Source organism: Lutra lutra, chromosome 8 (assembly GCF_902655055.1).
Source record: "Lutra lutra chromosome 8, mLutLut1.2, whole genome shotgun sequence".
NCBI lineage: Eukaryota > Metazoa > Chordata > Mammalia > Carnivora > Mustelidae > Lutra > Lutra lutra.
In genome coordinates this window covers 88,722,222-88,738,613 of record NC_062285.1, presented here as the reverse complement: position 1 = coordinate 88,738,613, position 16,392 = coordinate 88,722,222, and the positions used below count along the sequence as shown (strand labels likewise).

At 37.9% G+C, this 16,392-nt stretch overlaps 1 protein-coding gene across 2 annotated transcripts in view; it reads left to right on the top strand.

Annotated features, from left to right (window-relative positions):
- The window catches only part of BORCS5 (BLOC-1 related complex subunit 5), a 101,985-nt gene that overhangs the window by 66,258 nt on the left and 19,335 nt on the right, over positions 1-16,392 (top strand). For both annotated transcript variants that reach the window (XM_047741789.1, XM_047741788.1), the window contains exon 3: positions 9,709-9,866. In XM_047741789.1, the coding sequence (XP_047597745.1) occupies positions 9,709-9,866 (158 nt within the window). The remainder of the gene's footprint in view (positions 1-9,708; positions 9,867-16,392) is intronic.

Sequence of the window (16,392 nt, the reverse complement as noted above, 5' to 3'; positions counted from 1 at the left end):
AGAGAGGAGGAAGCAGGCTCCCCGCTGAGCAGAAAGCCCGATGCGGGGCTCGAACCCAGGACCTGGGATCATGACCTGAGCCGAAGGCAGCGGCTTAACCCACTGAGCCACCCAGGCGCCCCCCAATATCTTGTTTTGTTTTGTTTTTTAAAGCACTGGTTAACATTTAATGAACCTCCCTCTCTGTGGCTTTAAGCTACCAGGACACAGCACCCTCCCCCCCCATATTCTCTTTAGCAATCCTGCTAGAGACTTCATCCTTCATTCCCCAGAACTTTGTAGAAGCCTGAATCGCACTACATCGGTGATAGGAGCAACTCCAGGCTTGTTTTTGGCCACTTTACTCATGTCTGCTCACTGACCAAGGTCCACAATTCATCAAGGTTGACAGTTGGGCAGAAGCTCTCATTCCTAAGTGGTAAGACCTCATACCAAGTTTCCTAAAGTAACCTGAGTGATGTCTGTTTACCCCAGCCTTCTGGGTGCTTCCGCTGTTTGCCCATGTGGCCATGGCCGTGGATCACATGATCCCCAACTTTTTGGGTCTTCCTCAGTCTGGATGGCAGCCTAGGCTGCCAAAGGAGGTATTACCTAATATCATATGGAGACTTTTCTGTGTGAAAATATACAGAGCTCCTTTGTTGTTTTCTGTGGTCATATATTTGTGGATATACCTTGGTTTAATTAACAAGCTCCCTATTGATGGACACTGAGTGTTTGCTCATCTTTTACTATGACAGTCACCACTGTAACAAATAATTTGGTGTATATCTTATACAAAATTTAGCATGTGTGCTAATTTTTGTGTAAATTCCTAGTAGTGAAATTGCTGCATCAAGGGCTTTAAAGATTTGTAATTTTGATATCCATATCAAATTGCCATCAATGGGGTGTTCATGACTTACACGCCAATCAGCAATGCCTGTTTCTTCATAGTTCCACCCACAGAGATTTTAATCATACTTCTGGTTTTTACCAATGTGAAAGGTGAAAAATGGCCTTGCAGTGAAGTTTTGATTTCTCTTATGCTTATGATGAATAAGGTTGTACATCTTTTCTTATAGCTGAGGCATTGATAGTTCCTTTTCTGTGAAATGACTATTCACATCCTTTGCCCATCTTTCTTTTGCTGATTTATAACTTGCCAGTTTCTAGGAGTTCTTTATATTAGTTTATTATTATATATTAGTTTATCATATAATATATTATTATACATTATATATAATTATATGTGTTATATATTAGTTTATTATTATATATTAGTGTAGTTTGCTCTATGTGATATGAGTTGCAGACATTTTTCCCAGGGGTGTTCTTTTTTTTTTTTTTTTTTTTTTTAATTTACAGTGTTTTTTTGCCATGAGGAATCTTGATTTTTATACTGTTTCCATTTGGCCCTTGCATTATCCTGGCCCAATATTGATAGCACAAAATCATTAATTCTTCTTTCCATGGCCTCTTCTCACTCTGTTCCTACTTCTGGGATTGATGACAAAAAGTTTTTGGTAACTTCTTCAAGTCTGTTCTTGGTACTGTATCTTTGTCAGTTTTAGTCCCTGGTAATTAGTCCTTGATAATTTTGTTCAGAGATTTTAGTCGTCTAAAAAGTTTCCCATTTTCTTGATCTCAGGCACTCCAGAAAACTGTTCAGCATTTTCTTATAAAACAAAACATATGATTAACCCAGCAATTGCAGTCTTGGGGCATTTATCCCAGAGAAATGAAAATTTGTTTATACAAAGACCTGTGCACCACTATTCATAGCAGCTCTGTTTTTAATGGCCCCCAAACTGGAAACTACCCAAATGTTCTTCAATAGGTGGATGGTTAAACAAACTCTGGTACATACATACCATGGAATACTGCTCAGAAATAAGAAGGAACAAATTACTGAAACATACAACTTCGATGAATCTCTCGTGTATTATGTTGGGTGAAAAAAGTCCCCACAGGTTACATATTATATTTTCCCATTTATAAAGCATTTTTTAAATGACAGAATTTTAAAAATGGTGAACAGATTAGTGGTTGCCAGGGATTAGGGATGGGGAGGGAAATGAGAGAGAGGTGGATGTGGTTCTAAAAAGCAACACAAATCTTTATGATGGAACAGCTCAGGGTCTGACTGCGGTGGTGCATACATGAACATACACATGTGAAAAAATTATATAGAACTAAATCTAGTAGACATCCTCATCTGGGCGGAATACATTCCAAGACCCCCAGTGGATGCCTGCAACTGAACAGTACTGAACCTTATATACACTAGGTTTTTTCCTGTAGGTACATACCTGTTATAATGTTTAACCAATAAATTAGGAACAGTAAGATTAATAAAACTAATAATAAAATAGAACAGTTATAACACTGTACAGTAATAAAAGTTATGTGAATGTGTGCTCTCTCTGTCTCAAAATGCCTTACTGTCCTGTACTCACCCTTCTTGTGATGACACGAGATGATAAAATGCTTACGTGATGAGATGAAGTGAGGCGAATCATGTAGGCATTGTTACATACTATTAGGCTACTATTGACCTTTTAACAATGTGTCAAGAGTATCATCTGCTTCTGGACTGCAGTTGACCACTACTGTACATAGGCGTGTGTGCTCATGAATGCACACACACACACACACACACACACTAGTGCAAGTAAAATGAGCACATCTGAATAAGATCAGTGGATTGTATCACTGTCAATATCCTGGTTGTGATGTTGTATTGTAGGTTTGCAAGATGTTGCCTTTCGGGGAAGTTGAGTAAAGGTATACACAATATCCTATATAGGAGCTCAATAAAAGTTTCAATTAAAAAATAAATCCCCGTTTCCGCAAATAGCTTCATCAAAAGCCACTGTGTGGAGGCAGGTTCAGCTGGAGAAACTGGTGCTGTGCTGTGCTAGGATCAACAGTTAGAGCTGCTGAGGGAGCTAGTACTGGCAGTGGAATGAGGGGGAACAGAGCAGTGCCTCAAGTTCAACCCAGCACCATGAGGTGAGATGAAGATCTGAGAACACTGACTGGCATTTCCAAGGACTCTCTGGGGTAGCACACCTGGGTAGCCCAACATACAGCCTGTTGAAGTATGGGTTGGGGTGTGGGAAGAAGACTGGTTTAAGTTCTAGTACCTCAGAAATCAGTGAAGGTTTGACATCAGTGATAAGAGGCAGGAATGAGGAGGGAAGATGAGCTTTGATGTGGGTGGGTCTATCCTGATCATGCCCAGCATGTGCCCCATTGCCATATTTATTTTGGCATACCTTATGCTCTATCATTGGCTCTGGTACGAAACAGAGTGTGGTTCTCAAAGTGTGGTGGGGCTATCTCTGAAATCCTCAGGATCCTGCTAGGGATTCCCTGAGGACAAAACTATTTTCACAATAATATGAAGACATTGCCAGTTACTCTCATGCTCTTAGAAATGTACGATGGAGTTTTCCGGAAGCTACACGTTGTAAAAGCAACATAATAAATACAGAAGCAGATGTGAGTCCAACTGTTTTCTGTTAAGCCAGACATTGAAAAAACTTATAAAATTTAAGCCAGTGCCACTCTTCTCACTTTTTTGTTTTGGAAACTATAGTTACTTCTTTTAAATATGTTATTTATGCTAAAATGTAATGAGATTATTATTGTTATTTTAAAATAATTTAATAAATATTCCAGAATTTTCTCAGTTTTAATTTTTAATAGATGAATATTGTTATAAACCACATAAACAAAAGCTTTCCGGAGTCCTCAGTAATTTTTGAAAAGGTAAAGGACTCCTAATACCAAAAAGTTTGTGAACCTTTGGTTTGGCAGAAAGTGCCTGACCAAAAGTTGGTATGCTTGAGTTTTAGTCAAGACTTTGCTGTGTGACTATGGACAAGTCATTTAGCGTTTTTAATTTCTTTCTTTCTTTCTTTTTAATACATAAATGCTAATAATTACCCTGAACTACCTGCTACACCTTAAAAATAAGGTAAGTTTATATGAAAGGCTTTGAAAATAAAATGTCCTATAACATATAAGGAATTTAATAGTTATGCAACAAAACTGATGTTGAAAGAAAGCATAAAGAACAGGAGTTTCTGGTGTGTACACTGACATTCTATTCACTTTAATTTTTTTCATTTTTGCATCTCCTCCTAACAGGTTCCTTTACATTTTATTTCTGTTTCTCAGTTTTTCAAACAACCATTTAAAAAAGTTTATTAAGTATAGTTGACATACAATGTATTAGTTTCAGATGTACAACATAGTGATTCCACAGTTCTATACATTACTCAAAGCTCACCAGAAGTGTAGTCAACATTTGTCACCATACAACATTATTACAATATTATTGACTATATTCCCTATTCTCTACTTTTGATCTCCATGACTTATTTTATAACTGGAAATGTGTACTTCTCAATCCCCTTCATCTATTTCACCCATCCCCCCACCCATGTCCCCTCTGGCAGCCACCAGTTCTCTGTATTTAAGAGATACCATATGTAAGTGAAATCATATGTTGTCTTCCTCTGTCTGAATTACATCACTTACTGTTATACCCTATAGATCCATCCGTGTTATCACAAATGGCAAGATTTCATTCTTTTTTAGGACAAATATTCCTCTGTGTGTGTGTGTGTGTGTTTGTGTCTTCTAGATCTGCATATATTCTTTATCCATTCATCTATTGATGGCCATGGAGGCTGCCTCTATAATTTGGCTATTATGAATGATGCTATGATAAACATAAGGGTACATATATCTTTTCAAATTAGTGTTTTCATTTTCTTTGGGTAAATTTTCAGTAGTGGAATTACTGGGTCATATGGTATTTCTATTTTTAATTTTTTGAGGAGCCTCCAAACTGCTTTATGCAATGGTTTCACCTATTTACATTCCCACCACAATGCTGAGGGTTCCCTTTTCTCCACATCCTTGCCAACACTTGATGTTTCTTGTCTTTTTAATACTAGTCATTCTGACTCTTGCAAGGGGATTATCTCATTGTGGTTTTGATTTGCATTTCTCTGATGATTAATGATGTTGAGCATCTTTTCCATGTGTCATGAGCCATCCGTATGTCTTTGGGAAAATATCTGTTCAGGTCCTCTACCCATTTTTAAATCAGATTGATTGGGTTTTTCTGGTGTTGTCTAAGTTCTTTATGGATTTGGGGTCTTTATGTATTTTGGGTATTAGCCCCTTCTCAGCTATATCTTTGATAAATATCTTCTCCCATTCACTCGGTTGCCTTTTTGTTTTGTTGATGGTTTTTGTTTTTTGCTGTGTAAAAGCTTTTTAATTTTCATATAGTCTCAGTAGTTTATTTTTGCTTTTGTTTCCCTTGCCCAAGGAGAAATATCCATAAATATGTTGTAAGGCTGAAGTCCAAGAGATATCTATGTTTTCTTTTATGGTTTCAGGTTGCATGCTTAGGTCTTGAATTCATTTTGAGTTTACTTTTGTGTATGGTGTTAAGACAGTGGTCCAGCTTCATCCTTTTGCATGTAGCTGTCCAGTTTTCCCAGCACCATTTATTGAAAAGACTGTCTTTTCCCCATTGTACATTCTTGGCTCCTTTATTGTAGAATAATTGACCATTTAAGTGTGTCCTGTTCCATTGGTCTGTTTTTGTGCCAGTACCATACCATTTTGATTATTATAGCTTTGTATTATATCTTGAAGTGTGGTGTTATGATTTGTTCTTCTTTTTCAAGATTGCTTTGGCTATTCCAGGTCTTTTGTGGTTCCTGTATAATTTTAGGATTATTTGTTCCAGTTCCATGAAAAATGTTATTGGTATTTTAAAAATTATTTTTATTAACATATAATGTATTATTTGCCCCAGGGGTACTGGTCTGTGAATCATCAGGCTTAGCCATTTCACAGCACTCGCCATAGCACATACCCTCCCCAAAGTCCATAACCCAACCACCTTCTCCCTACCCCACCACCCCCCAGCAACCCTCAGTTTGTTTTGTGAGATTGAGTCTCTTATGGTTTGTCTCATCTAATCCCATCTTGTTTCATTTTTCCCTTCTGTACCCCCCAAACTTCCCACCCTGGCTCTCAAATTCCTCAGCTATTGGTATTTTTATAGGGATTGCACTGAATCTGTGGATTGCTTTGGGAAGTATGGACATTTTAACGAAACTAATCCATGCACATGGTATATTTTCCCATTAGTTCCATATTCAGTTTATTTCATCAGTATCTTATAGTTTTCAGAGTTTAGGTCTTTCACCTCCTTGTTTAAATTTATACCTAGATATTTTATTCTTTTGGGTGCAATTTTTTTTTAAAGATTTTATTTATTTATTTATTTATTTGAGAGAGAGAGCACGAGCAGGGGGAGGGGCAGAGAGAGAGGGAAGCAGACTCCCCTGCTGAACCGGGAGCCTGATGTGGGGCTTGATCCCAGGAACCTGGGATCATGACCTGAGCTGAAGGCAGACAGTTAACTGACTGAGCCACCCAGGCACCCCTTAGGTGCAATTTTAAATGGGATTTTTAAAATTTCTGTTCCTGCTACTTTATTTATAGTATATAGAAGTACAATAGGTTTATGTATATTAGTTTTTATATCCTGAAGATTTATTGGATTCATTTATTAGTGCTTTAAAATTTTATTTATTTATTTGAGAGAGCAAGTATGAGCAGGGAGAAGGGTAGAGGGAGAGGGAGAAGCAGGCTCCCTGCTCCCTCCCTGACATGGGGCTCAATCCCAGGACCCTGGGATCATGACTGAACTGAGGGCAGACACTTAACTGAGCCACCCAAGCGCCCCTCATTTATTAATTCTAAGGTTTTTGGTGGAGTGTTTAGGGTTTCCTATATATAGCATCACGTCTTCTGCAAATAATGACAGTTTTACTTCTTTCTTACCAATTTAGATGCTTTTTTTTCCCTTGTCGGATTGCTGAAGCTAGGACTTCTAGTACTATGTTTAATAAAAGTGGTGAGAGTGGACATTCTTGTCTTGTTTCTGAATTGAGAGGAAAAGTGTTCAGTTTTTTACCATTGAGTGTGATGTGAGCTGTGTTTCATACTTTATTATGTTGAGGTATGTTGCTATAAATGCACATTATTGAGAGTTTTTAATCATCAACAGATACTGTATTTGTCAAATACTGTTTCTGAATCTGTTGAGATGATCGTATGGTTTCTCTTTTCTTTTGTTGATATGATGTATAACATTCACTGATTTCTGAATATTGAACCACCCTTGCATGTGTGGAATAAATCTCACTTGATTGTGGTGAATGATCTTTTAATGTATTGTTGAATTCGGTTTGCTCATATTGTGTTGAGGATTTTTGCATCTGTGTTCATCAGGGTTATTGGCCTTTGTTTTTGTTTTTGTTTTGTTTTGTTTTGTTTTATACTGTCTTTGGTTTTGGTAATGGTAATGCTGGCCTGGAAGAATGAATTTATAAGTTTTCCTTCCTCTTCTGTTTTTTGAAATAGTTTGAGAAGAATAGGCTTTCACTCTTTTTAAAATGCTTGATATAATTTATCTGTGAAGCCATCTGGTCCTGGACTTTGGCTGAAAGGAGTTTGTTATTGTTGTTGTTGCTTTTATTAATGATTCAATTTTATAACTAGTAATTGGTTTGTTCAAATTTTCTATTCTTCCTTACTCAGTTTTGGAAGATTGTATATTTCTAGGAATTTATCCATTTCTTCTAGGTTGTCCAATTTGTTGGCATATAAGTTTTCATAGTAGTCTCTTATAATTCTTTGTATTCTGTGATGTCAGTTATTATTTCTTCTCCTCCATTTCTGATTTTGAGTCTTCTCTCTCTCTCTCTTTTTTTTTTTTTTTTTTCTTGAGGAGTCTGGCCAGAAGTTTATCAATTTTGTTTATCTTTTTAAAGAACCAGCTCTTGGCTTCATTGATCTTTTCTTGTTTTTTAGTCTCAATTTATTTCCACTCTCATCTTTATTATTTGCTTCCTTTTACTAACTTTGGGCTTTGTCATTCTCTTTTTTTTCTAGTTTCTTAAGTATCAGGTTAGATTGTTTATTTGAGATTTCTCTCGCTTTTTGAAGTAGGCCTGTATCACTATAAGCTTCCGTCTTAGAACTGCTTTTGCTGTGTCACAAAGATTTTGGACCATTTCATTTCATTTGTCTCCATGTATTTTTTTATGTCCTCTTTGATTTATTTATTGACTCATTGGCTATTTAGTGGCATGTTGTTTAGCCTCCATGTGTTTGTATTTTTTCTAGTTCTTTTTTTTTAATAGTTTTTGTTTTTTTTTTAAATTTTATTCATTTGTCAGAGACAGAATGCACAAGCAGGGGGAGCAGCAGGCAGAGGGAAAAGCAGGTTCCCTGCTGAGCAAGGAGCCCGATTCAGGACTTGATCCCAGGACCCTAGGATCATGACTTGAGCTGAAGGCAGACTCTTTTTTTTTTTTTTTTAAATTTTTAATTTTTAATTTTTTCAGCATAACAGTATTCATTATTTTTGCACCACACCCAGTGCTCCATGCAATCCGTGCCCTCTACAATACCCACCACCTGGTGCCCCCTGAAGGCAGACTCTTAACAGACCAAGCTACCAGGTGTCCCTCCATTTTTTTTTCATATAATTGATTTCAAGTTTCATAGCATTGTGGTTGGAAAAGATGCTTGATATGATTTCAGTCTTCTTAGATTTATTAAGACTTGTCTTGCAGCCTAATGTGTGGTGTGTCCTGGAGAGTGTTTCATATACACCTAAAAAGAATGTGTGCTGGGGGGCCTGGGTGGCTCAGTCAATTAAGCGTCTGCCCTCAGCTCTAGTCATGATCCCAGGATCCTGGAATCGAGTCCTGTGTCAGGCTCTTTGCTCAGCATGGTGTCTGCTTGTCCCTCTCCCCCTGCCCCTCCCTCCTGCTTGTGCTCTCTCTCTCTCAATAAGTAAATAAATAAATCTTCGAAGAAAAAAAAAAAGAATGCATATTCAGCCATCTTTGGATGGAATGTATCTGTTAGGTCCATCTGATGTAATGTGTTGTTCAAAGCCATTGTTTCCTTATTGATTTTCTGTCTAATTTATCTAATTCTGTCTGATTTATCCATTGATGTAAGTGTGATATTAAAGTCCTCTACTGTTCAGTCTCTTCCTTTATATCTTTTAGTATTTGTTTCATGTATTTAGGTGCTCCAGTGTTGGGTGCATCAATATTTGTAATTGTTATAGCCTCTTAAAGGATTGATCCCTTTATTGTTATGTAATGGCCTTCTTTGTCTCTGGCTACAGCCTTTGTTTTAAAGTCAGATGATCATTATATTATTAAAAGATGTATTAAAACATCTTCCAAAGTTTTCATTCAAGTAGGGATTTATATTCCTGATACATTGAAATAGTTTCTAATGATCGAGGGCTGTATTCTAGAGAAACCACTTACTATGACTATACTGTGCTATGTGACTCTTTTTTTTTTAATCTTCATTTCTGTGTGTCTTGAGTTTATCTATGAAATGGGATTAACAATACCTTACTTTCTAGGGAAATTATGATTATGAAAATAATGCGTATGAAACACTTTGCCTAGTGCTTGGTATATAAGAGATGCTCCCTCAATGATGGTTTCTATGACTGTCATTAACATGTAGCAAAAGATGCAAGAAAAATTTTAGTCTCCTACCCCATCTTCAGTGACCTTATTAAGTTACTTATAAAACAAATTTATTAATAGTAACTTCCATTTCATTTCATTTTTTATTTTCTGTTTGAAGGGCTATTGAGTGGCCAGACTTCCCCAACAAATACCAAATTGGAGAAACTGGATTCTCAGCAGGTGTTACAGCTCTGCCTCCGATATCAGGATCATCTTCATCAGTGTGCAGAGGCCGTTGCCTTTGATCAGAATGCTTTGGTTAAACGAATCAAAGAGGTAATGTACTGTGGGAAAATAACATCACTGGCTCATTATTGTGATTTCCTCCGACTCCCCACTCCGTTTGTACTGGACAGTAAAGCCAGTGATCCATGCTTTATGGGAAATGGTCATTTTCTGATTTAGTCTTGACATTTGTCCCCGTTGCTTTAGTTAGATTGTCTTTCCTAGCAGTAAAATGTAATGATAAAATGTAAAAACAATGTAATGATAAAAAGGAGTAAAATGTAATGATAAAAAGGAGCTGGACAAATCTGGAATTTGAATCTTGGTTCACCACTTATTTGCATGGGTAAGTTACTTAAGTTCTCCTGGTCTCAGTTTTCTCATCTGAAAAAGAGTAGTAACCTATCCCAAGGGTTGAACAAAGATTAAATTTCTCAGTAAGTGTTAGCTACTATTAGTATGTAAAATCCTGCCATACTAATCTGCTCTAGCTAACATTTTATCTTTGAATTGACTTTAGCTGTTTCCTGTATGTCATTTATATTTTGTTTTCCAATAGGGTATCAGTTGTTTGAGAGCAGGAGCCTTGATATCTCCTTCAGTTACTTTTTCACAGTATGAACATATGAAATGCTCAGTGATTTTTATTGGTTGAATGGAAACATTTAGGCCTATTCAATACACAAGGTTTTTGTGAGGGAAGGAGCAAGGTGATTCCTGTGAAAGTACTTCGAAAACTAAAGTGCATGGTACAGATGTTTAGTAATTATTGAGAATAATAAGGTACTTCTGTTACACACTGAAATATATCATTGACTGGGCTGCTGCATGGCACAGCTCTGTGAGCACTAAGGTGTAGTACAAACATTTTCCGAAGTTTTCAGGAAAGAAGAGATTGGATTGAGATTCCTGATACCTCGAAGTAGTATCACATAAAGAAAAGGTCAGGAGCTCTGTTATGGAGAAACCACTCATGTTAATGGCAACTCCTGGAATTATTTAACAAAATAGTCCTGGTCATTGATTCAGGCTTGAGAAGAAGACAGATATGAGGAAACACACAGAGAGTTGAGAATCACTGCAAATTCATTAACAATTAGTAATAAATGTAGTAAATCCTTAAGATAATTACAGAGTTGTCACTAGGTATATTGATTTGAATTTGCCAACACCTCCAATATTTTACTACTTACCTTTCATAAAATGTATACATATATGCTTCTCTCATGGCTTAAATTCTTTTATTTGGGGGAGCATTCCAAATTGTCATTTCATATTTTCGTATATTGTGGTCTTTTAAATATTATAAGCTTATTTTACTGTATTATGATCTACAGAAATTTAAATCTCAAATGTGACTGTGTATCAGAATCTCTTGAGTTTTTCACTTGTTTAAAGACTGAGTTTTCCTTTCCTGCCAGTAGTTCTAGGATGTGGTCTATGAATCATTATTTTAGTAAGCTTATCAAATGATACCGAATCCATTCTCCATTACCTGAGATTTGGGAACCACTGGTCTAGAGCACTGTTTTCCAAAATAAATTCTACAGAACTAGTCCCATGTGAAGAAGGTCAGACTTTTTGCATATTCAGTCACTACCCTTGGAAAGTCACGATGCGTATTAATCTTATTAAAAGTTCTTAGCCCCCCCCCCCCCCAGAAAACTGTTTGTATATTCTGAGAGTCGTGTGTAGTTTGCTTGAAAAGAGGTCATGCTATGAAGGTCTGTATGAGTAAAATATTGACATATTTTTATTGAATTTTCACCTTGTATGCTCATTAGAAAATAAGTATTTCAAAAACAAAACAAAACAAAAAGTTCTTAGGACTCTTACAGGAAATAAACTGGTGTTTTTCAAACTTATTTGATCTCAGAACCCTTATCCTAGGTAATTTCTTATAGAAGTAGGTTTTTTAAGAATATTCTTTGGGAACTGCTTTTGCAGACACAAGACCTTCCCATTTTTTATTATTGTGCTAGAAATTAACAATGATGTTAACTCATAGAAGATTTTAGAACAGTAAATCTATGTCATGGTAGTTCTCATCTTCCTTTTGAAAGGTCCTTTAGTCTATTTCTGTTGTTTTGTAGTTTAGGAAAGTGTAAGACAGAAAGATTGAACAACTAGCTCAACGTCAAAGAGCCGAATATTTTGTAGATTGTCATACCAGGTAGAGCTTCTCATTATACTTCATTTCCAAGACTCTCGAGCAGTATTTCTTGGCCCTGAATGTGTGTTAGAATCACCTGGGAATTTCTGCCTCCAGTATTTAGGATGGAAAATTTTATGCGCACACACAGTGAAGCAGACAAATAATGGGAACCTTCCCGGACTCGTTGCCCAGCTGCTGACTGCAGCCATCAGTTTGTGTAAGGTCCTATTTTGTTTATGTCCCCCACTCACTCCCTGCCACCTCTCCAACTGATCTATTTTGCAGCAAATCTCAGGCATATAATTTCATTCATAAATACTTAAATATGTATCTTTCTTAAGAGAGAGCACAAGCAGCATGGGGGCGCGGGGGAGAGGGAGAGAGAGAATCTTAAGCAGGCTCCATGTGGGGCTCAATCTCATGACAGATCATGATCTAAGCCAAATCAAGAGTTGGACACTTAGGCTTAACCAGCTGAGCCACCCAGACACCCCAAAGTATGTATCTTTAAAGGTGAAGGACTCTTTAAAAAACTTTTCAAAATCTTTACTAGTTTTATACTTAGAGAAAAGTCATAAAAATAATTTAGAGAGTTCCTCTATACCCCTCACACAGCTTCCTCTAAAGTGAGCATTTTACAGACCCATAGTACAAAGATCAAAATTGGGAAATTAATAGCAGTTCCACACTATCAACTAAGCGGAGACCTTATTTGAATTTTACCAGTTTTTCCACTAAGAAAGCCTTTTCCAAAACCCAGCCGTAATTCTGTTGTCATACCTAAAATAATAACACCTTAATTTATCAGTATAGCCAAAGTGCTTTTAAGAAGTAGCTGATGTATAGGTCTCACTCTAAACCAGTTAAACACAAATCTTTGAAGGGCGGTGAGTATGGAAGAGAGGGAGCTAGGCCTTGGTATTTATGAAGGTGCTCTAGGTGATGCTAACACGTAACCAGGGTTGAGAACCAGTGTTCTAGAGCATTCATTTAAAACAAACTGAGTTTAAAATTGTTTGAGAAACTTTGGGGTTCCCTTTGAGTGGTCAGTAGTTACCCGGGATTGTTACAGAACAGAGAACACTACTCGCAGTGCATGGTAGCTCGGTAGTTCTCTGAAGGTGAAGGAGTGAACACTGTTTAGGGTTTTTCATTAGTGACTTGGCATCTCTGTTGGTAAGTGCTAGCAGACTCCTAAAACATACACATCCATCTGTGCTCACTTCTAACCTCAGGGTTGAAATTAGTCACTTCCAAATGAATAAAGCAGAGGATGTAGTTTTGATATAACACCAACTCTTTAATATTATTCCAGATGTTTCCTGGAAATTTGGTTGCAAGCGTGAGGAAGTAACATAATGCTGTATGTGTTGAAAAGTAAGGAACTTAATAACCTTGGAGAATATGTATTAGTGGAAGTGTAGAACCTGGATCAGCCAGAGACTCATAAAGTTACAGGCCTGCAGTCACTTTAAGTTTGGATCAAAGGGAAACATGGCTGTTACTGTTCTGATTCAGATAAAAAAAATCAGGGAGTTAACTAAGCTTTCCTGTTCCTAAATTTGGATGATGCTCTTGAATGAAAAATCTGGGTTTTACAAATCCATGTGTCTGAGAGAGGAGTAGCTCAAGGTAGTCTTCCTTCCCAGAGAGCCTTGTAATTCACACTGACCACCAGTTTCCTTGGTGGCTCCTGGGGGACCCCTCAGTCAGCTGACCAGCATCACTGAGCAACTGTTGCAGACCTACTCAGTGTGAGGGTTTTTAGGGGTTACAGAGAAATGTGACAGAGTGCCTGCTAGCTGAGAGCTTAGTCTAAGTAAGGGAACAAAGATACGCAGGAAAGATACGTGAAAGATACGGCACTATTAATGGAGAGTGCTCCATTGTGCTCCCTAACTGAGGTGTTGTAAGAGTTAAAGATCAGGATGTCCTGGAGGAGGTGAGGCTGAAGCTAACTCTTAAAGGGAAGTCAAAGGGCATATGAGTGGGAGGGGGGTGGGGGCACTGCTGGCTACAGAAACACCTTGACAGTCTTAGAAGAAAATTAACTTTGAGGCTTCAGGGGACAATGAAGAAACTAAACTTGTTCAAAAAATTCTACTCTGCGTTAAGAACCATAGAACAGGGGCGCCTGGGTGGCTCAGAGGGTTAAGCCTCTGCCTTTAGCTCAGGTCATGATCTCAGGGTCCTGGGATCAAGTCCCGCATTGGGCTCTCTGCTCAGCAGGGAGCCTGCTTCCCTCTCTCTCTGCCTGCCTCTCTGCCTACTTGTGATCTCTCTCTGTCAATAAATAAAACCTTAAAAAAAAAAAAGAACCATAGAACATTGGAATTCAAAGGACCTTAGAGACCTTCTGGTCCAGTGCCCTCATTATTTACATGCAGAAAATGAAGCCTAGTAGAGAGGGTAAGAAGGTAATCCAGGGTCGCAGAGTGAGGTAGTGGCCAAAATTATGGAATTAAAAGTGGATGAAGATCAAAGGAGGGTTTGGTGTTTTGTTTTGTTTTGTTTTGTTTTGTTTTGCAGGTGGTGTACTTGAACATGTTCACAAGTTGACAGGGAAGAGACAGAAGAGAAGAGATCGAAGATGAAGGATAGAAAGGGTCTTAGAGTAGCGTCCCTGAGGCAGCAAGAAAGGGTGGGATTTAGAACCCTAGGGCATTTGTTTTGAGAGAACAAGGAGAATTGGAAAAGTTTATAAAAAGAGGGTAACTGGCATAGATCCGCCACCCCCGAGGAGCATGGGTATTCTCTCTGAGGAGGGGAGGTCTTTCATTGAGAGTGACCATTGGGTAGGAGTACAGTTGTGAGCACTGGGAAGCACGGAGGGCTCAGCTAAGGAAGGGATAACGTGTATGTCTTGTATGTGTGGGTAGTTCTGCATGTAAGCTCCAGAGCCTCATTGCCTCAGTTCAAATCCTGGCACTGCTTCTGACTAGCTTTGTGACCTTGAACAAGTAACTCAGTTCTTCTGAGCCTCAGTTCTTCTGTTAAATAGAGTAAGAATGGTATCTGCCTCAGAAAGATTTTGGTAAGGGTAAATTAGTTACTCTCTGGGAAGTACTTAGGACTTTGTTTCCATATGGTAAACACCATAGTGTTGGCTCTTGTTGGTAGTTTTCAATATAAATAATGGCTAAAGAGAAAAGCCTAACCCTAATGCTATGAATTGGCCTATATGTAGTTTCTTGATACCAGTAGCAGTCTGAATATTGGCTTCTTTAAGCTGTACTTTCAACAACCGAAGTGTAATAAAAAACTAAGTAGAGGCAAAACTCAATTTTTAGCCCACTCTGGTTTCTCTCAAGCCCTATATTTCTTTCATGCTACGGATATGTGATATGTGTAATTTTTTGTAGTTAATTGTTTATTCCACTTTGTGAGTAACAAGCCAGTGCCTGGGAACACGGGTCATGAGAAACATGAAACTGGATGGCAGTGAATGATTAGTCCTTGGCTTCTAGGCTACGGACACATGATTCTTGTCATTTCAGTGAATTTTTTTTTTTTTTCTGTGATATCACATTCTTTCTAGTTAAGGTTCAAGTTGGCAGGCAGATACTTTCAGTTTTAGGTCACATCAGCCATTGAAATTTGGGTTATCTGAAAAGTGAAAGGAACATACATCTTCCTAGTGAGGGTGCCTTCCCCAGGGGCAGGGGATTTGGGAGAGGGCAGGTGGCAAATGCACAGTCCCAGGAAGATGTAGTTAAGACATTTGGAGCAACTCTTGTCACTGACCTGGATCATGTTTCTGCCTTGCTGTAGTTGCTGTCAATGGGTAAGTATGTTCCTAGATTGGAATACTTTGTGAACTAAGATGAAAGCACTAGGTTTATTTTGTTACTGTTACTGTGTGCTGGCTCAAAGGCCTTGAGACTAAATTCATGGTGTGATTCTGGTAGTCTGTGGTTTTCATTTTTAGATGTGTTGATAAGCATACTATTCTAGGTAGCATAAACCGATACAAAGCATTGAATGGGAGGTTCAGATGAATAGGTGTAAGAAAGAGTTTTGGTTCTGAGGAAGCCGCATGATTACATGAGATTACAAAGAGACCCTCAAGTTTCTCTGATGCAGCCTTTTCATTGCACAGATAAAAAAAACGTCCTTGAGTTTCTTTGGGATTTGCACAAGATTTTTTTCTAGTTAAAATGCTAAGATATGATAGAAAATCACCAGCTCACTTTCCTACATTACCATACTACTTACGTTCTACTTCTTTGGAATCTTTCATTTTTATTTTAGTTATTCCTTTTTCATGCAGTAGACACTCAACTGGTGTTTGAAGAAGTGAGCTCCCAGGCATGGGCCAGCACATAGAGCTGGGCAGGGATTTCTTTCTGTTGGCAGTACTAGAATCTTTAAGACCTAGCTGAAGCCGTTTTCCAAGTATTTTCCCTGACTTCCTATACCATG